This window comes from Melospiza melodia, chromosome 16 (assembly GCF_035770615.1).
Source record: "Melospiza melodia melodia isolate bMelMel2 chromosome 16, bMelMel2.pri, whole genome shotgun sequence".
NCBI classification, from domain to species: domain Eukaryota; kingdom Metazoa; phylum Chordata; class Aves; order Passeriformes; family Passerellidae; genus Melospiza; species Melospiza melodia.
In genome coordinates, this window is record NC_086209.1 from 13,847,805 (window position 1) to 13,871,903 (window position 24,099).

General features: G+C 42.3%; 1 protein-coding gene across 1 annotated transcript; it reads left to right on the forward strand.

Annotated features, from left to right (window-relative positions):
- The first annotated feature begins 3,246 nt into the window (after window positions 1-3,246).
- HPRT1 (hypoxanthine phosphoribosyltransferase 1) lies at window positions 3,247-20,373 on the forward strand. The gene is made up of 9 exons (XM_063170709.1): window positions 3,247-3,349; window positions 5,310-5,416; window positions 6,834-7,017; window positions 10,956-11,021; window positions 11,684-11,701; window positions 13,994-14,076; window positions 16,435-16,481; window positions 18,311-18,387; window positions 18,977-20,373. Exons 1-9 carry the CDS (start codon window positions 3,323-3,325, stop codon window positions 19,022-19,024), a joined length of 657 nt encoding a protein of 218 aa, XP_063026779.1. The 5' UTR covers window positions 3,247-3,322; the 3' UTR covers window positions 19,025-20,373.
- The last annotated feature ends 3,726 nt before the right edge of the window (window positions 20,374-24,099 follow it).

Below are 24,099 nucleotides of genomic sequence, written 5' to 3' on the forward strand. Positions count from 1 at the left end.
GAATAAAGACCTAATGTCTGTAATTCCCCCAACCTCCATCTTGGACTGTGAAAACATTTAGTGAAAAAGGAAGTGATAGCTCCAGAGAAGTACATAAATTCAGATGTTTTGCTTATCTTAGTTTTGGTAAGTAAATTGTCACTTATTATCTGGACAGGGAGAGGAAATTTGATAAACTCTCACCATGCAGGATATACCAGTCTTGAAACCAAGAAGTAAATAGGCACCACTTTCCAAAATCCATGGAGAACACCACCACTGAGAATCACTGTGATGACAAATTTTTTGCAGGAATCAACAAGACAGAGAACAAGAACATGATTTTAAAAGGTGTTTTGCAACGAGCAACATCTATTTCATATTTCTTAGGAAAGGTGTGTCTCTTTTTAAATGATGTTTTGGTACATCTGGCTTCCTCTCCCATTTGAAACATTTGGCTAGAAAAATAATTATATGCTATTTAAATTGCTAGTCAGAGTGGAGAGATTTCTTTGCAACATGAAGAAGATGGGAAGCTTGTGCACTAAATTCACATTCTAGTGAATGCTCTCTATATAATTTAATCAGATATTTCTTTTTGGTTTTCCTCTTGATTAAAAATAGTGGTGCTCCTCTCAGGAATGGGTTAATATCGCCAGAATTCTTCCTTCCCCCATTCTGTGAGCACAGACAAATTTCTGGTCACAAGGGAGTCCTGCTGGTCTAGTTAATCTCTTGAAAACTGGTTGTACTCTTTGCTTTTTTTTAGGAGACTTGTTTTGTGAAACAAAACCAGCAGATTAATTCTGCTGATTCCCTGTGAGTCAGCCAGCAGCAACATCAAAGCTGGGAGGAAAGATGGGGAGAAGAGTGGGGGATTGGTGGATGGGCACTGACCTGAAGATGTGACCCAGTGCACACCATTTCAAGTGCTCCCAAAAGATGGATACTCAGCTGCTGCTTCCAGGTACCCCACCAGTGGGGACATGTGGTCAGCAAGAAAGGTTTTTAAAAGTCTACTAATAAAATTATTTACAACTGGTGCTCACACAGGCCATGGTTCACTGGGCCTGAGCACTGAGATACGCCTGGCTGGCAACAGAGGATGAAATAATTATGAAATTAAGAGTCTACTCAGAGACAAAACACTCTGCACATTTATTACATTATTTTGCCTTGTAAAAAGCTGTTCATACCAGAGAAATTAAAACTTTGGCTTTCCCACCTTATGCCTCATCTAGACAGAAAATGTGCAGCTCCCAGGTACCTCTGAACCCCCTCCCTCACCCTGCCCTGCAAGGCTCAGTGGCCTCGTAACCAGCAAGAGCAAAATTGGTCATCTTCTAAATGTGGTGCTGATCTCAGCTGACCAACTTCCTGTAGTATCAGCAAATACTTTTGCTTTTGTAAATCTGTTTTTCCCTCCGTAATGGGGTGCCAGTGGGACCAGAAATGCTTTGGATCCAGGAATGCGCTGTTTGGCAGGAGGAACAAAGAAATTGCTCATCCAGAAGGGCAAAACAGGACTAGTGGTTTTGTTTGCTGGGGAGAAACCACATGGAAGTCAAGCCAGGAACTCCTGCATGCCATCAGAAAGGTGCTGTTGGATGCTACTTTAATGGCAGACATTGATATTAGTCATTAATGAGAAACCACTTCAGTAACTAAAATCAGGTCCTGCGGTTTTTCTGAGGTTGCAGAGTCTCCCCACAGGTACTGCCCACTGCCCACTAATGTCAGGCTCTCCCTGAAGTTGACAGGGCAGCTGTTCTCCCTGGCCTTCTGGAAACAGTCCAGCTATGACACATTCCTGATATCCCTTAGCTGCAGGGCATGTTTCATTCTGCTGCTCCAGGCAACTCGATAAAGTTCCACCCACTCCAGTTAACCCACCCAGACTAACAGTACAGCGCTCACGAGGGATCAGGATCGTGCCCATTTGCTTAGTTAAAATTTGCTTAAATTGGTTGTTTCTTACAAAGGAACACTTAATTTGATTTCATTGTGTTTTCAGAGCTAACAGTAATAATGCTAGATGCATATCAGAGGGTGATTGCTACAGTTCTTTATGAGTAAAGTTATTTTTAAGAATCATTATCCTTTTTTTGACACCAAGATTTTATGCACCATAAAATAAAACCTGGTTAACACCCCTTAGAAAAAGAAGGGGAAAGTCTTCAGCTGCTACATAATATAAGAAATCATGAATTTCCATTTGCACTGTTGTGTTGTCCTTAATTATCCTTATTGTCCACACCTACAGGAAAAGCTGACACTTTTTTTCTCTTTCTCTCATTTGAGACCACTGGAACGATCCATGCTTTCTTATTATTTCACCTCTGTCTGTGGAGCCCCTCCATGGACGTGAACACCTGATGGATGTGCATCCATCCCTGCGCCTGGTTCTGGAATGACAGCAGTTACCCACCCTGTTCCCCCGACATCAGGAGCCACAGAAGCACAGAATCAATTTGGTTGGAAAAAACTCCGAGATCATCGAGTGAAACCGAGGGCCCAGCACCACTTTGTCAGCCAGACCATGGCACCGAGTGCCACGTTCAGTCTTTCCTTAAACACCTCCAGAGATGGTGACTCCACCACCTCCCCGGGATGCCTGTTCAATGTCTAATCAACCTTTCTGTGAAGAAATTCTCTCTAATGTCCAACCTAAACGTGTTCTTAAGCCCGTGTCCCCTTGTCCTGTCGTGGTTCCCCGGGAGAAGAGCCCGACCCCCGCCTGGCTCCAGGCCCTGTCGGGGAATTGTACAGAGCAGTCAGGTCCTCCCTAAGCGTCCTTGTCTCCGGGCCAAACACCCCCAGCTCCCTCGGGAGCTCCCATCACACTTGTGCTGCTCCAGGGGCTTCACCCACTTCTGCTGCCCTTCTCTGGACGCGGTCCAGCACCTCAATGTCCTTCCTGAACCGAGGGGCCCAGCACTGGACACAGCACCGTCACCTTCCTATGTCATCCTGAGGGGACGCGGAGCGCACAGCGGGCTGTGCGAGGGGAGGCTCAGCTCTCAAGACAAGGAGCGGGGACGTGGGACAGCGGGGGGACACCCACACCCTGCTGGGATGGGGACATCCCCACTGAGGGCACAGCTCCGGGGATGTGTCCCCTCTGCCCCGTCCCTCCGGCCGTTCCCCCAGCCGTTCCACAGCGTGCCGAGAGCGGCCATGTTGAGGGCGGGGAGCGCGGAGGGCGCGGAGGCGGCGCCGGGGCCGCAGCGGGCGCGGCGCCTCCTGCTCCCACCGCCCGCTGCCGCCGCCGCTCCTGCCGCTCCCAGCGCCCGCTCCCGCCGCTCCGAGCCGCCCGCAGCCGCCGCCGGCCGGGCCGCGCTCCATGGCGACCCCCAGCCCCTGCATCGTGGTGAGTGCGGGGGCTGCCGCCCGCGGGACGGGGGATGCTGGGCGCCGGGGCCGCTGTCCCCCGCCTGCCCCTCGGAATACGGTGATCTGTGAGGGAACGCGAGGGGTGGCATGGCGTGCCGTGGCGTCTCGTATCGTGTGTTGTGTCGTGTCGCGTCGCGTCCCTCGGCGCCGGGAGCCGCCGCCCCGCGGAGTCACCTTGAGGGCAGCCCCGGCCTCCCGGCGCCGGGCCCGGGCTGTCCGTCCCTGCCCTCCGTGCCCCCGGCCGGGCGCGTCCCTTCCCGGAGCGGCCGCGGGTGCCTCGGGTTGGGCTCCGGGGGGATCCCGAGCCCGAGGGCGGCGGGCAGAGCCGGCGTTGGCGCCTCCGGAGCGAAGGTGGAAGAACTTCCCCCAGCGCCGCACAACTTCCTATTCCTGTTGCTGTTCGCGGCGTGCGGGAGGCTCCGCTCGGGAGAGCCCCACGTGTGTGAGCGGGGTCTGGTTCTGCAGGAGCAGCATCCTTGGTATTTTTGTGTAACTGCCGCATCTGCTGAGGCTCTTAATGCTCATTTTTATTTATCGTTTTAAAGCAAATGCCAGTGCTGATGAAGTGCGTGCGGTGTCTGATGGCCGAGAGCTGTGACGGCCGCGAGGTTGCGACAGTAAATCCCCGCAGTCCGTAAAATAGCTAATAAAACCTGTAGGAAGGGCCCATTCCCTGCCAGATGCAGCACAGAAGGTTTAGTTGACACGCTGGATATAACGATGGGTCTGACCAAAGAAAAACCCCATGAGTTTTGGGTAGGACCTGCCTTATTTCTTAAAATAAGTCCCTGTGGACTGCAGGGACCCTGAGCTGTTGCTGTGTGTGTGTAGCTCACACAGGGTCAGTTTTGGATGCGAGGTGAAATAATAAATTCCCCAGATTAAATACTCATTAAAGATTAATCAGCAAAAACCCCATGTAAACAGTTGTCGAACCACTAGCCAGGTAAGTGTTTCCACAGGCGCTGAAATAAGATTTGAGTCCTGCAAGGGTACTAGTGGCCGAAATGGATACTTAAAATGCTTGTCCTGGTGAACTGTCAGCACTAACCTTCTGTTTTCCCTCTGAAATTCTTTTTCACATGGTAGTGTTCAGCTACAGAACCAGAGAGGAAAGTAATTTAAAAACCACATCATTTTCAAGCTGCAGCAGGGTTACGGTTCAGGGAAGGCTCTGTTTGATGTAACAGCATGCCCTGAACCTCAGCAGTGTTCAGTATCATTATTTTATGTATGCATGTTTGCTAATCCCTTGTCCTAATTAATATGCCCTTGCCAGTGTTGCAGGCTGTTTCATACAGGGAGTTTGCCCACGTGGAACAGGTTGCTGAAAACTTTAATTTCAGATTCTGAATAATCTTGAACCTCTCCATTTTGGAAGCGGTGTTCAGAGCAGAGTGGATTCACAGCAGCATTAACTTGTCATGCCCACGTAGCTCTCTTGCCTTGTCCTGCAAACTGGCTTGTGTGTTTTGTTGTGATCGAGTGTTGTGGAGATTTGGAAGGTGTCCATGTCAGAACCTCTGCTTGCTTTAATTGTAGATGCAGGTTTTGCGTTACACTAGGAAAATCAAAGGGGTTAAAAAGCTTGATTATTTTTGTAATGGAATATAGAGTTTCACTGAGATGTAGTAACTTCAGTTTCCTGCTCTCCACTGGAGGAGAACGTTGTAGGGCTTTCACACACTGCATTGCATAACAACTCGTGGTATTTCAAGTAACTCTTGTGAACTCTTAGATTACACTTTACTCTGTGTTCAGTGTGACTGATGTTTTTAGAGAGGAGGAGAGTAAGGTGGTTCTGATGAGCGTTGTGGGTTTGATAGGTTTTACTCATGGCTTTGATAGTTTTTACTGAATAAAGCAAAGGACTTGAAGTTTCTCAGCACAGACTTTCCCTAAGACTTTGTAGAAATCTCTCCTTGTTTCCTTTTCAGATTGGCGATGATGAACAAGGTTACGACCTGGATTTGTTCTGCATACCTAAACATTATGCAGATGATTTGGAAAAAGTCTATATTCCTCATGGGCTCATCATGGACAGGTTTGTTTGACTTCAGACAGTGTACTGATTGCATGAAACTGGAATAAACATCTTCCAGTGATAATTTTGCTGCTCGGAGACTGTCTAAATAAATTACATTTAATTAGAGATACAAATGGACAATTAATCTCTCTTTTTTTTTTTTTTTTGTTTCATAGAGTTTACATTTGCAGTCATGCTATTCTTTGAAAATTGGTTGTAATTCTCAGGCAAAATTTTGTAGTATGTAGCAATTTAGGATTTTCTTTCCAGTGTTTCTTTGATGTTTTACCTTCTTAAAATCTAACTAGAAGACATTTTGTTGTGTCTCTTGAATTTCCATTAGATATTACTAAAAGTGAACTATTAATCACATCATTTTAGACTCTCTCATGTTGATGTGGTGGATAAATAACATCCAGCTTTCTCCTGCCTTCCAAGAAAGACATTATCCTCTGCAAATACCAATCTGTCATTTCTGTGGTTGCTGAAATCTGTGATGTGCTATGCAAGTTGTATCTTGTGTGATCAGAAATGTGTTCACAAGCCCACAAGACATTTTTGTTTTACTTTGTGGTTGAAAGTTGCTGATTTTCTTTGTGAGAATGAACAACAAATTCAGTGAATTTAAGCCTTTTATGAGTGGTGCTGGATGAGAATGCCAGGGGATCTTGTGACTAGGAATGTATTCAGATTTTGCATGGTTCTGTTTGACTAGATGCAATGAACATTCCTATAAAAAATTTCTTTTTAAATATTAAAACTTTACATTGGAAGTCCATATAGAGGAAAAAATTGGACAAAGTACACATCATTAAGGAATTGACGTAATATTTATAGTGGTTGGCTTTCTCTGAGAAACCTGCTGTCAGCTGGCACACAATAAATGCAGACCATGCTTGCTAAAATAAATGGCAAAATAAATTTAGAAACAATTATTGCAGAAAAACGGTGCAGCATTCTCTTGCTCTGCCTTGCTGGTATTGTGTTCTGCTTTCAGGACAAATTTCTGGCATTCTGGTTTGGCAAATTAACATCAGTTTACAATTGGAGAGTTTTCTTGCTCGTCAGCTGCTGAGGGCTGCTGCCTTTGGGGCTGTGTTAGCTTACATTGCTCCTTGCATGGAAGCTGAACGTGTGTTTGGAGGGAGAAAGCACCTTCATGTCTCTTATCTGCCAGTGAAGCAGTTTCAGGGTGTTGAGGTTTGCTTTGGCTGCCCCTGGTAGCAAAACAAGCGCGTTTGGCAGCGCTGCTGTTGGATTAACCTTGACAAGCAAAACTTGGTTGGCCAGGAAGGTGTAAAAGTGACCCAAGTGGTGGGCAAATATTTCCAAGCAAAATGTGTTTCCAGGTTTGCTCTGTGTGTTTGCTGCTGCTAGGAGTGTCAGTGGACAAGTGGAATGTTCTGACAGCTCACTCTTCCTTGGTTTTGTTCAGGACGGAGAGACTGGCACGAGAAATCATGAAGGGCATGGGAGGACACCACATTGTGGCACTCTGTGTACTCAAGGGTGGCTATAAGTTTTTTGCTGATTTATTAGACTACATCAAAGCCCTGAACAGAAACAGTGACAAATCAATCCCCATGACAGTCGACTTCATTAGGTTGAAGAGTTACTGTGTAAGTATCTCTGCAGTACTGTGCAATTTTTAGCTAAGTTGACTGCAAATTATTAACAGAGGTGGTTTAATATTGTTACTGCTCTAATATGCTAATATTAAACAAATAATTAAGGGAATTAAGAGTCACAAGCCAATTTATACTTTCTCTACCTTATTATATTATGTGTTTTCTTTTAGACCTTGATGTCTCCTCACCCCAGTAAAATCATTAGCTGAGGAGAGAGACCCTTTTACATGTCCTTTATTTGTTCAGCAATTTCCTCTCTGCCCTCTACCCTATCTCTAAAGCTGTGGCTCTAGACCAATACAGAGAACTCTTCTGCAACTGTTATTACAAAAACTTAATTCTGAGAGTTTTTATATGGGCCAGACATCATTCTTGGACAGGATGATTTGAAAGCTGCAGAAATGGTTCCCTGTCTCATTTTTGTTTTGATGAACCCAACAATGAACAAAATTAGTTGTATTTGATCATGAGGGAACACTAGATGCATAAACCTAGATCTGTGATTAATGGCCTCTGAATATGGCATTACATTTTCAAGAAAAGGCATAGGTTACCTTGAGTTTAGATTTTTAGGGGAAGAATTTCTTTTGATTCTGAGCATGAGTATTCAACTTTGTAGGGAAACAGAACATTGTGTAACACGAGCTAACTTTTAGGTTTTACAGAAGGAAGCATAGGGTTATGTTGTGCAGGTCAGGGGAAGAAGCAGATGTTTGTCAGCGCAGTGTGATTTCCAGCTTACTGAAAGCAAGTGTCATGTTTTTGGGATTTCAGAAATTTATTGTTTTTTTCCCTAAGACCATATATAAAATGGAAATAATGACTTTTTTTTTTTCTTTCAGTTTCAGTTTAGAGTGTTTGAATACACAATTTCACAATGGTCTGTATCAACAGCTTTGCATTGAAGTCAGGGTTACTTGTCCCATCTCTAGACTACTTCTTATTCCAGGAGAAAAATACAGATACTGAAAAAATCACTCTCATCTTTTGTTTCATTAAACTGTGAAACCTGAGTTGGAATTATTTACAGACTTAGTCTGGACTGTTGCAGAACTTGATAAATCCATGATTCCTCTCAGGCTCTCCAGTGAAGTGTCCTGACAAAGGCAAGGGCTGTGTTGGCTTTGGTGCAGTCCTTCTGCAGGACAAGCAGCCCGAGGCACACACAGCTGCCCGTGCAAGGGTTACCTGGAGACCACACTCAGTTTGCAGAGCACTAATGCAGTTATGTGCTTTAATGAGAGTGCAGGCCTGGGCAGAAAGGCTCCTGCCAGCCCTTGGTTGTATCTCACAAGGCACTTTGTGCTTGTGCACTGTGTTAAAATCAGTGAGGGAGAGCAGTTTGAGCCTCTTTTCTGCTGTCTCACGTCCACTTCACCCCAAAGCCCCCACATGCTCATATGTTCTGCCTGTAAAAGCTGCAGAAAACTGAATGTCTCTATTACAGAAAAGTAGGTTAAAGAATAGGAAATTATGACTTCCATCTGGGGTTTTTTTTGAGTGGAAATTGTGTATCTTCTGCTTTCTCCACTTAGGAACACTTCCAATAATTTACTTACCTTGTTTAAAGAATCAGTACAAAGACTACACCCTTCATGCTCTCGACTTTCTAACTCAGAAAAAAATACTGGAGAAATAGTTTGAAACACCTGAAAAAAGTCTCTGTTAGCAAGCAAGGCTGACTTAACTGGTGTCCTAGGTGTGTTTTGGTTCATTTCTTTACTACAGCTGTTTTTTTTTATTCCCCCTTAGAACTATAGTGCCTTGATATTAATAGGGGAGTGAGCAGCAAAGTAAGTTTTATGGAGATTACAATCCTGTTTTTACTATAGAAACAAGTGGATGAGGAGAAAAGCAGAGAAATGTAGACAGAAAGCTGTTGAAGCCAGACATTTTCTTTGAGGTGTTGGCTTGAGGGTTTCTGATTTTGTCAGCCAGTTCTATAAAAGAATGTTTTCTTGTTCTGGATGAGTGAGGAGCTGCTATGTGATGCCTCCACTAGGATGAGTGAGGAGCTGCTATGTGATGCCTCCACTACACTATTTATAAGCATTTATTTTCTGTAGCCTCTCTTAGATGGTTATTAATATCCAAATTTAGGTCCTTTGGATTGCATGATTTGATAGACTGGATGAGATTATCCTATTGTGGACATGAATGTAACAGCTTGGCTGGGTCTTCCATCAGTAATAGTGTCAGAGTGCTAAATCTGCTCTGCAGTTTTCATCTGTGCTTTGCTACAGGAAGGGATCTGTGTTCAGTGGTGTGAAAATCATCACTAACTGTAATGGCCAGTTGGAGGTGGAGCTCTCAGCTCTCTTGTTGCTGTCTCTGGATGTGAATACTGGATCCTGCTGCCTGCCTTTACAGACTGCATAAAAGATGTTAAAAATATCCTGGTCGCATAAATGAAGCAGATGAACTTTTGTAATGGTTCTGTAATTGATGTAATTGAAGTTCTATTCTTGTTTCAAACTGATCATTTAATACTTACAAGATGATGGAGTTTTTTTTTTTGTTGCAGTGCAAAATTCATACTGTACTGCACCCAAAATAATTGTCTAAGAAAACTGGCATGATCAAGCTGTGATTAAACTTCACTTGTAACTCCAGTTTTCCAAGTCCTTACGGATCAATTTTAAGGATCTGGCAAGCTGTTAAGAAGTGGAAAGGTAGTGTTTGTGATCAGATCCAGCTCTCACTATTCTTGACAAACAGTTTATTCTGTTTGTGTTACAAGAACAATGGCTTTTCAGCAGTCTCCTGCATTTAAGCATGAAAATGAGCAAATGTTGTTGTATAGTCATGAAGGGCAGCCAAAAGACAGTGGATGTGTTGCACTGTCACTGGTGAAAATCTGGGGTTTCAGTGGAGTGTGTGGTAAACTCTGGTTAGGCTGATCACAGCAGTGTTCTGAAAGGTCTCTGCTAACCAAACCTTCCAGCAGGATACTGTAAGGAACTTCAAATGCCACTTTAAAAGGTGATCTTGGAGTCACTTGAGTCAGGAGTCACAGTCTTGTAAAACATTATTGTTTTCCAGCAGTGACAACAGGGAGGCAGTGAAAACAGATCTAAACAGTAAAACTCTTATGTGTTAAACCATGAAGCATTAAAGTCTTACCAGTACTGAACTCGGAAATAAGGCTCCTGAAGATAATTAAAACATTGCTTAATGATTAAACAAAGTTCTTGCCAGTGGAAATCTGGTTATAGCCAATGTCAGAAATCTTTAACTCTTTTTCACCCTTTCATTGCTCAGGAACTTAGCACCTGCATATGACATCTAATATGAGCTGTGAGCCACTGTCAAGGTTTAAAGTCAGTTGAGTCTTTTTATCACAGTTTAGAGTTACTGAAGCAAAATGCAGTGTAGTGTACCTGTGTTGCTGTTCAATTGTGTAAGAACTAATTTCATTTGTTACCAATATTGGCTGTAAACTAAGCATAAGCTTTTCTGGCTATTTTTGTAGCTTATTGTTCTAAATAGCAATCAGTGCCTTGTTTGCTGGCTATTCTTGTTATGATTGCCTATTCTTATTCAGATTAAGACTTTCTAAAGCAATAAAGTTTAGAATGTAAATTAGCAGCTATACAGCATCCTGTAGCTTGGAAACCAGAAGTGTTTTTTGTCCTGTTTCTATATCTGTAGAGAATGCATAGTAAGTCCTTGCTTTTTAGATACATATGTGTATATAATGGTCACAGATTATGTGTTGATGCAAATCTCTTGTCAAACAGTCTTTTATCTGAAAAACTATCTTTGAAGTTGATCACTTGTAATTTCTTTGTTCATTGAGATGCTGTTGTTGCTGTGCTTCTGAAAGCTTTAACATTTACCAGTTGTGTACTTCACAGTTTTGACATTTACTGCAAGAAGAAAATCAGTTTAATTCTTGTCATGCAAATGTTCACCCTCCTCTTTCTTAGAATGATCAGTCAACTGGAGATATCAAAGTCATTGGGGGAGATGACCTCTCAACCCTGACTGGGAAGGTGGGTACAGCTCTGTGTGTCTGTGTTTGTTCCACTGGAGGAGTGGTGGGAATTCATTCTGCTGAGATGTGTGAGGTGCAGCCGTATCAGGAACACAGGTCCTCATGATAGGCAGTGACAAGAGGAGGAAATATGAGAATGTAAATTGGGAATCTGCTTTTCTGCAGTGATTCTGTGGAGCTCATTGAGCCAGATGTCAGGGCTTGGAGCACCACTGCTCCTGCTCTGTCAGAACACTTCACTTTCCCCTTCTGCTCACACATAGGGGATTTTTAAGACATCTGTGTGTCATGTAAAGGATGTAGGTGTGACAGAATTTTACCTGTCTCTGCAGTAGGACACCCTTCTCCAGAAGAATAGAAATTGTATAGACTCTGATCCTTTTGATCTCCTTTGCATATGTCTAGAATTTTCAAAGTGTGAATAATTCAAAGACTGTACTTAGCATGAACTGTTGAAAAGAATCTCAGCTAATTGTTATTAGAACATCAGAAATGCAAACTACAAATGTTAAACTACAAAGCAGTTGCTGTTACACATGTAAACATACATAAATGGTGGTGCAAATATTTAAGTGCACTGAAAATGAGTTATGAAGATTAATAAGAAATTGTATGTTGTCTAGATACTAATGGATTTGTTTTTCTTTTTCTTCCTACCAGAATGTTTTGATCGTAGAAGTAAGTATTATGTTTCACTTGGAAGTTCTAATGTGTGACATGCAAAAGAGTTCTAATAGAAGTTGTTCCTAAGCCAGAAAACCTGCAGTTGGTGGTTTCAAGGCTTCCAGCTCCTGATTTCAGGCCTGAATTTTTCAAGTGGCCTCTGAATTTGAACTAAGCTGTGTTTTGAATTCTCAAATTGCATTCAGTTACTATACTTAACCAGGAAAACATCCTTCTAAAATGGTTTGTATTTTCTTTCTGTTTTCTGAGATTTTGTCAATTCTAAAATGTCTCATTTTTTCCCTTTTTTTTTTTTTTTTTTTTTTTTTTTTTTTTTTGTTTGAAGAAGTAGCCTGAAAAAAAAAAGTGATACTAAGCATGTTATTGTTCTGGGTTCATCCCAGCAAGTTAGGAAACTAAACTAACTAAACTGCAGAGGTAGAAAGAGATTCCTGGTGTGAGTATCCTAAAATACATGAAAAACAGATCTAAGCCCAGGGTCCCTGTGTGTGGTTTGTTTAAAGAATAGTGACACAGAGAATGGTAATTCTTAATTGGCATTTTGCAATTGCTGAATTCCCACTCCTGTCTTGTCATGGTTCTCTGGGTGATACCAGGTTCAGTACAGCTCACTTTGATTGCCTGCTAGGTGCTGTTGCTCAGTTCTTGCTTTCATACCTCAATCTTGATGAACACCATTGCTGATGTGCAGCCAGTGTCACTTTCCTTGAGTACAATTGGCAATTTCAGGACAGGGAAGCAGCAGCAGCAGACAGGAAAAGCAGATGTGCAATCTAATAATGTGTTAAGGCTCCAAATATGGAAATGGCATGTTTGTAAGCAAAGAAACAACTATGGCAACTGATGCATCAGCCAAAGGAATGGATGTTTCCTCCCATAAAATGTGTGTCTATGTATTATTTTTCTAATTTGAGAAGGTTATATTATTCCACAGGAAGCCCATGCAGTTCCAAAACTCCTACCAAAGCAGTGTGTGTCCAGCAGTGACTGTGTGATCAGGGGTGTCCTTTGAAGTACATTTTGCTTCAGATAGACAGATGTGTTTAATTATGTATCTGCTCCATTTCAGATGAATGTAATCCCCAGATTAGGTTAGTTTCTTATTTGTTTAGTGAATCATCTGTCCATTGGCTCGTCTTACAGAGTCAGATATGAACACTTACTGATCACCATTCTAACTGTCAAATGGTAAAATGCACATCTATTGTAAATTTAATGTCTTGAGTGCTAGGCTTTACTGCATCCCTTCAATGTCCAAAAAATTCTGTGCAAAATAGAAATTCATCTCCAATAAACAGCTCGTCACACAACAGAAAATCAGTAATAAGTTCTGCTTTTCTCTTAAAGCATGGAAGTAGCTGTTTATTTACCAACTTTGATTTTTATCTATATACCTGTGCATCTTCAACTTCTCTGGAGTTTAATGATTAAAAGCATTGAGTGTTAATGGTAATGCTGACAGGTGCTCTGTAGAGTTTGTTGTTTGATTTTTATTTTAATTAGGAGTCATAGGAAAATCAACTGAAACCAGGATATTGCTGCTTCTTTGCTCTCTGCCTCCTTCAATTCAAATAGATTTGATTTTAGCCAGGGCAAGGACTGTCCCTCTTAGAGATGGTGTGATTGTTTAGTCCAAATGAGGAGGCCATTTCTGATGCTTCAGTTTCAAGTACTATATTCTCTCTTTATTTTCTGTTTATATGTGCAGTGAATGGGATTAAAATGCTGTGTCAAAATTCATTTTATGTGCTTAAGACTTCAGAACTGCACTCAGACTTCCCTGTGCAATTTCTTGAGGTATTTCTTGGCTCTGTAAAGTAAATTGTACTCCTTTTCCTTTAACTGCAGTAATGAGTTGTTCTGCCTGTTTTCCCTTCTTGCTTTTCTTCCTGTAGAATACTCTGTAACTGAGCTCAACAGCCAGACTAACATTACTCTTATCACACTCAAATTAAACATTATCTCATTGCTGCAAGGAGCACAACATCCAAAAGGAGCCAAGCAGGTCATTGCAGTAACTGCTTGTTCAGCAACTGCTTCCAAAGCCCTGGTTATCCTCAGCAATGAAGCACTCTTGTTACTGTGTGTGATCACTGTACCCAGCTCTGTGGTTGTGTAAGCCCAGTTCTGTTTTCTGCCACCTGGATTTGGTTGGGAGCATTTTTACAGGCTGTAGTTTGCCATATTTTCATGCTGCTGTGGATGAGCAATTTCAGTGGTAGAAACTTGAAAGTGCTGCTCTGACGTGGTTAATACTCTGTCTTACATGAGTGTTTTTATTTTCAGGATATAATTGATACTGGTAAAACAATGAAAACGTTGCTGTCTCTCCTTAAACAGTACAATCCAAAGATGGTGAAAGTAGCCAGGTAAATGTTTGATGATTATTTGTGCTGGTTTTCACCTTAAGAAGGTTAAAAAAAAAACCCAAACCAACAAGTAAAAACAAACATAGAAAACATTTCCATGGAAGACAAACAGGAGGGAACATTTCTGCAGGAGTCATGTGATGTGATCTGTTGAAGTCACTACTTGTTTAAACTCCTGAAGCACTTTTGCATACTGTAAGGACATATATGTGTTAAGGATATTGGAAACACTTTTTTTCCAGTCTTATTGCTTGAAGAGTTCCTGTGCTTCAGAAGGGCAGAACTTGTGCATGCCTGAACACCTCTTGCCTGTCATATTATGGTAAAGTTTGTGGGCTTTTAGCACTGAAGTCCAAGTTTAGAAATATCTAGAAGAATTGAAATCTTTTGGTCTTAAAAGAAATACCCTCTCAAGTTAATAGAAGTGTTTTCAGCACAAATTTAGTTCATAAATGTAGACTTTAATTAGTAGGGGGAATAAGAAAAGTGAGTGGTTGTCACTTACCTGTGTGTAGTGTCTTTCCAAAGGTGTTTCTTTCTGCTGGCACTGTCTGAACTTCACTATACTGCAGTGGTGTTCCTGTGCAGTGGAGATTTTCTATTTTTCCTTCTTTAATTGTGGACTTTGATTAGTTTGCACACTAACATGAGTGAGTGTGTAGTGTGCATAGTGGAGCTGAGCTTTAGAGGTCATTCTGTGAGAGTCACCCAGCCATATGCTCTTCCAGCTTTTCTACTTAGTTACACCTTCAATCAATTCATTTCAAAGCATTTCATAATTAAACAACTTGCAACCAACAAGAAATATTGAGGGTGATATTGTATTATTAACCAATATCAACATTCCTCCTACTTCTTTTTAATTGCATCTCTTGTGCTGCTATGCTGTGGTTGTGTATGTTTTAATAAAAGCATAATGATTGCTGGGAATTAGAGATAAAGCAGAGCTGGGTGTAATATCTAATCACTTGTGTTGCCATAACAATGTTAAAACATTTGTTAGACTTACCAGAACAGCTCTTCTTGCTGGTAATCTGGAGGTGACCTGCTGAAGGTGAGGCTGTTGTGGATTTGCCCCTGGCCAGTTTTTAAATAAGTGTCATTATAAAGTGTTGTAACACTACAGTGTAAAAAATTATTATCATATCATTAATATAGTCCAAAAATCAATTTCCTGTATTTTAAACCTGTTGCAGTAATTTGGGTCTGCCCAGGGAAAGACCTCACGAGGGAAACATGACCATTCTAGACAGTCTTATGTTCTCAGTTGCTTCACTTCTCTCTCTTATATATCTTTTCTTCTTTGTTAATTTTTTGGTTGTTGTTTTTTTGTTGCAGTTCTTGATTGGGTTGGGGTTTTTGAGTTCTATTTTTTGGTTTAGTGTAGGGTTTTTTTAGGTTTCTATTTATTTTCCTTCAGACAATTAAGTAGTTGTAGTAGGGAGATGTGAACTAATGCCAGCACTATTTTGGGCTTTCTTTGATCAAATTTACATCAATTCTCAAAAATTAGGGCTCGCAATTGGAAGTTTCAGAAACTAAAATCAAATCTGTGGCTGTGGCAAATGAAGCCACATCCTCAGGGGTGATCCAGGAGGGAAGGGGTCTGTGCTTAGTGTACAGAGTTATGCTGGTCCTGTTTGCATTCAGCCATCAAACACCTTTTATGTGTCCTCAGACAGACAAATGTCAGGCCTGTGGGATTGTCTTGTAAGAGGTAGAAATGCTCTTCTGAATAATGAGCAAATCAAACCAAGTTAGCAGGCATTTCTCTCTCCCACAGTACCCCCAGCTCTGTATCTCCATGCTTTTTACCCTTCTGACCATTAATTCTGATCATCAGAATCAATTACATCTTCTTTATGGGGGTAATTAGTACTTCCAGTGAAAAGCAGTTAAGGACAAGTTGTGCAACTGCAGTTGAGGTCACATTCAAGCACCTAAACCTTTCCTTCATAAAACTTAGGCTTTTGTTGGGCTTTTTTCTTGGGCCACATCCCAGACTGTTGCCTCTTTACCTACAAGTTAAATTGCTCCTGAAGTTCCTAACATACCTAAAATCCTATTAAGTGACTTTTAACAGTGAAAATCCATCCAGATCAGTGTCTCCCAGCCTTTCCCTTGCAGACCTGTTAGTCAGCCTTTAGGCTATGAGCCATTCATGTTTCTAGGAAGTTTTGATTTTGTCATTATGATCTTTCGTACCTGCAAGTAAAGTAATGGTTTGAAATATGTGTAATTAGGCTGTCAGTTATGCACACTTAGGCTTAACTCAGCTTCTGTGTCATCAAAACAGTGTCATATATTTGTACATGGTGCTTTTCCCTGTTTCAGTTGTACATTAATTTTATTTGACAGTTTGCTGGTGAAAAGAACTCCTCGAAGTGTGGGATACCGGCCGGACTGTAAGTGAATTTTGACAACCACTTTTCATTTTTAAAAGTATGTCTGTGTATTGTGTACCTTTTGCTCAAAGTCCAAGGATGTTCCAAATAGGTTTTCACTAATTATTTTTGATAAAGTTTGCTCTTATTTAGATAATTAAATATTTGGAATGTACTTTGAGACAGTTAATCAGGATTTGTAACATTTGCAACATTTTATTATATTGGAAATCAAACTTTGATATTTTGGTCTAGGTTACACCTTTGTCATGTGCAAATTCTCTCAACTTGCATGTAGTCAAATGCTTCAGTCAGTGGAATCTGCTGGATTCAGTTTTTGACACTTTTGGGAGTGATTTGTGTGCCTTAGCCTAGCTACCTCCTCTATTTGGCTGTCCCCAAGAATGTAGGGGGACTACATGGGGTAGCAGCTCTGATAAAAGTTTACAGTGTTAAAATGCCTAAATTGGCACTGGTTATGTCTGGGCACCTGAACTGCTCCCTTCTTGTCCTCTCCTGTCTGTCCCAAGACTGTGAGTGAAGGAACAGCATCCACAGCAGACAGTGCTGAGAGTGACAGCTCCTCCTGCCTTGGGCAGGGCTGTGTGCTTTAACCTTGTTCCAGAGGCTAAATTCCTATTTCATTCATTATGGAAGTGAAGAGAATTGAGCACAGAATCACATCCTCTTCCTCCTCCTTTGCAAGGCTGTACCATGCTCTGTAAGTGAAGCTTTTCTGTGCCTCAAGGCTTCATTGAGGTGCTCCCCTCATTGGAGGACACCCCTCATTCCTGGGATCTCATTAGAGGCTTAGCTGGGCTAATGGTGCCTTTGGAGCATCCTGCAGCAGATGATTTGTTTTGCCATCTGTCCCCAGAGAAAACCTGTCAGAGCAGAACATGTGAGCTCTGAGGAGACAACAAGGCAGAAATGGCTGGGACTCCATTTTTTCCCTGTTTTGTGAGGCCCAGTAAGTGCTAAACATCACCTTAGTTTTTCTAAAAGTGCCCACAGCCTTTTGTTTGAATTGCACAGTTTATCTCACTGTTTTCCTTATTGAAGCCAAGGAGAGAAAAAGTCACTGCTTTCCTGCTCAGGAGTCTTTCATTTTAGCATGAGGGGGAAAAGCCCTTTGGAAATTTTATATTTTTGATAATTTCATTCATTTTGGTAATATTATTATATGTATAGACAGGGTGGACCAGTCCTGCCTGACAGTGTTCTGCTAGAGCTGTTCAGACAATCTGGAATGGCTGATGTCCTCTTCTTAGGCAAACTTTTTGGGAGATAAAAATCAAAACCAAACACAAAAACCAGCAACAAACCAAAGCCAAAAGCAAACCCAGAGCAGCCGACCCACAGCTGTTTCTGAAACCTGCAGATGACCCTTCCTGCAGCCCTGTCTGGAGTGCAGCTCCAGTGCTGTGAGGGACATTTGTGTTGTGCTCACAAATCACTGCTGCTGCACTGGCACATCAGGCATCTAGGAAGTGCCAGGAAGGATTGGCACTTCTGCACATATTTGCAAAGTCAGAGGATGTTTTCAAGGAATTTTACATTCTCATAATAATATCCTGTCAGGAAATTCAAGAGCTTCCATTCATTTCTTGCAGACTAGCACCAGGCATCTGTGTGGGAACCAATAAATACATCTATTTAATTTCCTTTTGTTGATAAATCAACAAAGTAAGTTCAAATTGTAAAATGGCTGAAATATTAATCCGAGGATACTAGAGTGGAAGAAATAAAATGAGTTACAATCTTTATCTATAAAATTCCATATTGTCTCTGTAAAAAGATCTAGTGAACTCTAGGAGGTTCTTTTTCTAACACTCTGGTGACTTTTTCAGTTGTTGGATTTGAAGTGCCAGACAAATTTGTTGTGGGATACGCCCTAGATTACAATGAATACTTCAGAGATTTGAACGTAAGTAATTTTTCCCGTATGTTTTTCTCCATTTAAAACTGGGGAGGAGGAAGGAAGGGAAATCTCCTTACATCATTCTCCCTGCTCTGTAAATCATGCCTCATATTCCAGTGCTGAGAACAAGCCTGAGAGCAGCAGGGCAGTGTTTGGAGCTCTGGTAAAACAAAAAAATTATTTTGCTGCATGCAGAGTGGAGGCTGCACAACTGTCAGCTTTGAAATAAGGTGAAGTTTGTGTGAAGTTTCTTGTCTCACCAGATTTCTGCAACAAATAAGTGCATTTGCTCAGTTATGTCAGAGTTAAAGAAGAGAGACTCGGGAAGAAGTTAAGAAGGACTCACATTTTATTATTTTTATCATTAACTCTTCATCTGGGTCTCACCAGCCCCAGCAGACAATGGGTGGGAAAAGAAGGTAATGTGGAGATTTTTGGACGAAAACAAGGCCTGAATTTTTCTGCATAAACAGTGTCAGAAGATTCTTCCTCCTCAAGTGTGTACAGCACACTCGTGTTGCTTTCAGAAGCTTGTTATTGATGTCAAACCGTGGTCACTTTCCTAACAGGAGCTTTTTATTTTATTTTGTTTCAGCATATCTGTGTGATCAGCGAGACGGGGAAGCAGAAGTACAAAGCATGAAAGCAGAGTTCAAGTGACAACAGAGCTTTGAAATGTTTTGTTTACTGAGTCCTATCTTTCACAGGCTTCAGCTCTGCTACACCAGCTACACTTGTAGAATGCCCCAGCCCCATTGCCATATGCTTACTGTAATTTATTGCATGTACAATATAAGAGCTCGTCTTGTTCATTTATATTTTAGAAATGTAAACAATTAGTGCAGTTCTGCACTCCTTATTTTGATTTGCACTATGACACTACCGACTCTCGCTGCCCCTGGTTGGGTTGTGCTGTTTGTGAGCTCCAGAGTCTAACTCTTGCAGTGGTAAATTGCTTAAACCTCATCAACCCAGAACTGAAATAGTTCAAGTACTGTAAATGTAAAGCATTTTATGATAGGGAAGTCTATTAGTAATATTTTTTAAATCTGTAATTTAAGTTTTATATTTTAATGCACAGATGTGATTGTGATTATTGGATAGTTACACCTTTGGGTGGTAATAAAGCATGAGGAGCAGCCAGTTACAGTATCTGTAATCTCCAAGGGGCTCATCCAAATCTCCTGGAGTTGCCTTATTGCTGTAAAGGAAGTCTGGGTGAAAAGTGTGTTTTTCCTCTTTTCTTTTTTTTTAAAGATGGAATGACAAAACAGAATGTTTAAAATCTAGTTTTAGTTGAGCTGCCTATTTCTGTTAGATTTTTTTTTCTTTAAAAATATCCATCAGTTTGTGGAATTGCCTTTTAAATTTAAACAATTTTAATATATTTGTGGGAGAAAAAAGAAGTATTGTAATGTTTACTTTATAAGACCTACAAAGCAAAGTACTTTAAATAAAGGCTGTCTCTTTAAAATAAGCCCCACACATCTATCCCACTCATTCTGTATATTAAAGTGCTCTTGAAATTTTCTTCTCAATATTTTTATAAGTGCTTGTGACAGTGAAGGCAGCGTCTACATTTGTTACCTTTTGGTTAATGTAATCCTGTCTAAGAGAGGTGATAAAAGTGCTGTGGGAAGATACTGAAACAATTGCATATTCTCCAACCAAACCAGATTCCAGAGAGAGGAGTTGAAGCAACAGTCCTTTGTTCTGTCCTGGCAGAAATGAAGAGTGGAGGTTCTGTGTCCATTAAACATATCCATGTGGGAAAAAACCCACAAAAACCCACAACCATTTTGTAAATAATCCTTTTGGTTTGTTTCATTAGCACTTCTGTTCACGTGGTGTCCAGTTCTGAGCACAGCAGCCCAGCTCACACCTGTGTTTGTGCTGTGCTTTTTGGTTCTTGTTCTTCTGCATGTGGATTCTCCCACCACATCCTCAGATGTAATGCTGCTCAGTGCCTAATACACCATGGAGTTTTTGAAATATTCTGTTTTGAAAGATTTTTCTCTGGTTTTAAGTTGGAGTCTGTACTTTTCCAAGAACTGCACACTACTGCCCATCCATGGCCTGCTCAGTTACAGCTGACCTAATATTAATGATAATAGGAGACCTAAAATATGAATTCACACAATGTAATTACATCAAATGACCACATTTCTGGCAGATCTATTTGTAAATCAGAATTCTCTTTAACTGATCAAAATTATATTGTAGGTTATCCTTTCAAAGAGCTTTTGTTCCAATGCACTACAAAGTCTGATTGCATTTCTGGATTTGTCCTAAATCACCTTTGTGTATCTGCCTGTTCAAGAACCTGTGACTTGTTGCAAAAACATGCAGAGCATCTCCAAGAAGAGGAAATAATGAGTCTCCTGAAAGGATTTCCAGTCATGGTTAAGACAATTACTCATTATGTGATTTGGGAAGGAGAGGAGGGGTTGAGTTAGTCGCAACAAGGGGTTTATCTTTCAAATGTAGCTGGAGCAGGGAATTCCTGCTGGGTCTGCTGGGGAAGGGGTTGGGATTGCAGGACTGTGTGGGCACAGCAGAGGTTTGGGAAGATGCTGTTGAGCCACACTGGCCCCAGGAGTGCTGCAGCATCACAGGATTGCCTTCTACACCACCTGTGTCTGATGGGAAAGGTCTGTACTTAAAATCCCTCTGAATGTTCCCACATTTCAGGTGCTGTGGATCAGACACAGAGATTTTTTCACTTCACACAGGTGCTTGTCAGGTCAAGTTCATCACCACAGAGAGATTCCTTATTCAAAAGCCTTTGTTGGTCTGAAAATTGTTCAGATGAAAGGTCACCCCCTCCCTCACCTTTGCTGGAATAGTTCTGTCTCCTGCAGCCTTTCACAGCTGCTGTGTGTGCACAACAGGAAGATAAATCCTCACTTGAAAAACGTTGAAACTGCAATTGTTTGTTTTTGTTTGGTAATTTTGGTTAAAAGACTGGGGGTTTAGTCACATCTTTGCAGGTTAAACACCAGCTTTATACGACCCAGACATATATTAAAGCATTATAAAAGCACAGAGGAGTGTCTTGTATTTGAACATTTATGTGCCATTTGAAATTCATTATAGTTCCACATTTTATGAATCACAAATGCATGCTGGAAAAATAATTTCGAATATTTATAGGCTTTGCTGCACTGTCTCTCCCTGTGACATCTGGCATTTCTGTACATTTTGGTAGCTGAGACACAAAATGTGATGAAAAGTCTCTCTGAACTGAGCTGGCACTTTACTTAGGGCTTTTTTTTTGCAATCCTGGTTTTGAAAATTGAGTTAAGTAAGGATCTTTGAGCTGCCTTGTAATTGTATATCCTGACTGATTAAATGGTGGTGTTTCTTTGTGTATTATCCAGGAACAGTCCTGTCAGGAACACACTAATCCAGCAGTGAGGAGCTGACAGTGTTTACAAGGAGCTGTTACAAGTCATTAAAGGACTGCCTGCCCTGCCCAAGTGCCTCTAATTCCTGTGCAGGTTGCACCTTGCAGATCAGATCTCCACTCTTGGCAAGCACCTTTATAAGCTGAGACACCACTGTGGTCTGGTTTTTCTTTCTTTCTTTTTTTTTTTTTTTTTTTTTTTTTCAGTTGTTATAGTATTTAAGTACCCAAGCAGATGTAGTTTGAGTACTCTGATGGGGAAAACACTTCCCAGCTCTTTGTAACAGTGCCAGTACCCAGTAAGCTCATGGTACTGCAGGCACCAAGGTGAAGAGGGCGAGAAAAGCACAAATATAAAGATTCAGCACAATCTAAGAGCTGGCTGTGAGGATTTTCATCCCTAGAGAAGCTGAGAGAGGGATCCTGCTGGTAGGTGATGAAAGGCTGGTGCAGGGTGTGTGTTGGAGACACATTTGAGTGGCTGCAAATGCTCTTCTGCGTGTGGGCTCTGCTCCAGGAAACACCAAGTGATGATCTGAAACTTCATCTTGGAAGGTGGAAATCCTTGTGGAACCAGGTAGGAGAGACAGGCCAGTGATGGTGAGTAAATCAAGGTGCAGGAAGAGTAACCTGTTCCAGGTGTTTATCTAGCAATCATTATTAGCGGCATCTTCATTTTGTCCCCACTGTGAGCAGAAAGGGAACCAACCCTGGTGTGTGTCCTGCTTATCTCCAGGTGAGCTGCAGCCAATCACAGATCCGGTAAGATCCAGCTTTGGGCATCCGGGGTGTGTGAGGGGGTTCCCAGACAGTCTGTGCCCTCTCACATGCTGTGATTCCCCACCCCGGCCCTTCACAATCAGAACACCCCAGCAGGTACTGTCTGTCTGTAGCAATAAGGAATCAGCTACTTCCAGCCCCAGCTCTCTTATGTGGCTTCTTGGTGCCCGATTTACAGCCCTGAAATCTCAGCAGCAGCAGCAGGAATGCTACAGGACGGTTTTCTGAAGAGGCTTAGGCAAAGCGTGGTTGTCCCGCGATACCCGGCTGCCCGTGCCAGTGCAATAACCCTGTTCAGCTCTCCTGTTCCGGCCGTCACTGAAATCCCCGCGTCTCCGCACGGGCTCTGGCCGAGGGGAAGGGGTGAGGATGGCGGGGTGGGGCTGGGTCCGCCGGGAGTTCCGCGGGACAGGGCTGGCAGAAACACACGGGGTTGGCTCGGCTGTCCCGCAGGCTGGAGCGGGATCAAACCCCTCTCCCCGGGAAGGGAACAGTGCCCGGGCACGGACGGGACGCGCTGCTCCCCTGCGCTCCGGGAAGCGCCAGAGCTGCGATGCTGATGCTTCGCTTGCCTGTTCCCCGTCTGAGGAACTGGGACGTGACTAAGCCAACCCTAAGGCAGGGAGGAGAAGGGAAATGGAGAGTGTGCATGCGTGTGTGTGTGTGTGTGTGAGAGAGAGAGAGAGAGGCAGCGAGCTTCTAAATGTTTATTGATGTGCCTTTATCAGATTTTTTTCCTCCCGTTTCTTTCATGACAAATTTTTCTCCTCCATTCACAAAGCATAAAATACTCTGTAGCAATCAGAGAATGCAAAATACGAGGTAGAAATATCTTCTGTGGTGTAAAGTCCTTAACCTGAAATTAGAAAAGCACCCCGTGCTTTCTAGTACAGCATAATCACAGCTCCCTTCTTGCTGAGCTGCGCCTTCCACACCTCCAGTCCCCTCCCGGCCATCAGACCTTCACTGGCAGCCCTGCACACTCAATTTCTTTTCAGTATGAGGGGGAAGCTACTTTCTCACACTGACTACGTGGTATGGGAACTCACCCTAGCCAGTTTATAAATGAATATATGCTCTGCTTGAATCACACTTTGAGTAACCCTCAGTTTCCTGAACTGCCACAAGGATGGGTTTACGTGATAAATTGCAGAGCAACATCTTACACTGCTTCAGAAAATAAAATACTTCAATTTGTGTTTTTCTTCCATTTGGTGAGTTTGTTGCCAGGAACCACTGTGTCACCAGGGTGTCAGAGCCATCATTTGCACTGGTCATCATTGTCACTTCAGCAAACCCTCATGGGAGAGGTGAGCTGGCTCCCGCTTTGCCATGTGGCTGATACCTGCCACATCCAATTTAACCCAAGATGTTTGTGCTGGGGGCAGCTGCACAGCTGGGTCCCCAGCCAGGGTCCCCTACCCTGCAAAGAGAGAGCAAAACACGTGCAAGGTTTCTGTGGGGCAAAGAGCAGGACCTGAAGTCATTCACAGCAGGCTCTGGGAGCTGCTGTTGTGCAAGGCACTGCACAA

What these genes read in the sequence shown, in the direction of transcription:
- HPRT1 (XM_063170709.1), top strand. Translation starts at nt 3,323, where the DNA reads ATGGCGACCCCCAGCCCCTGCATCGTG. An exon ending in CCCCCAGCCCCTGCATCGTG is followed by an intron (nt 3,350 to 5,309) that starts GTGAGTGCGGGG and finishes TTTCCTTTTCAG; the next exon opens with ATTGGCGATGATGAACAAGG. An exon ending in AAGATGGTGAAAGTAGCCAG is followed by an intron (nt 14,077 to 16,434) that starts GTAAATGTTTGA and finishes TTTATTTGACAG; the next exon opens with TTTGCTGGTGAAAAGAACTC.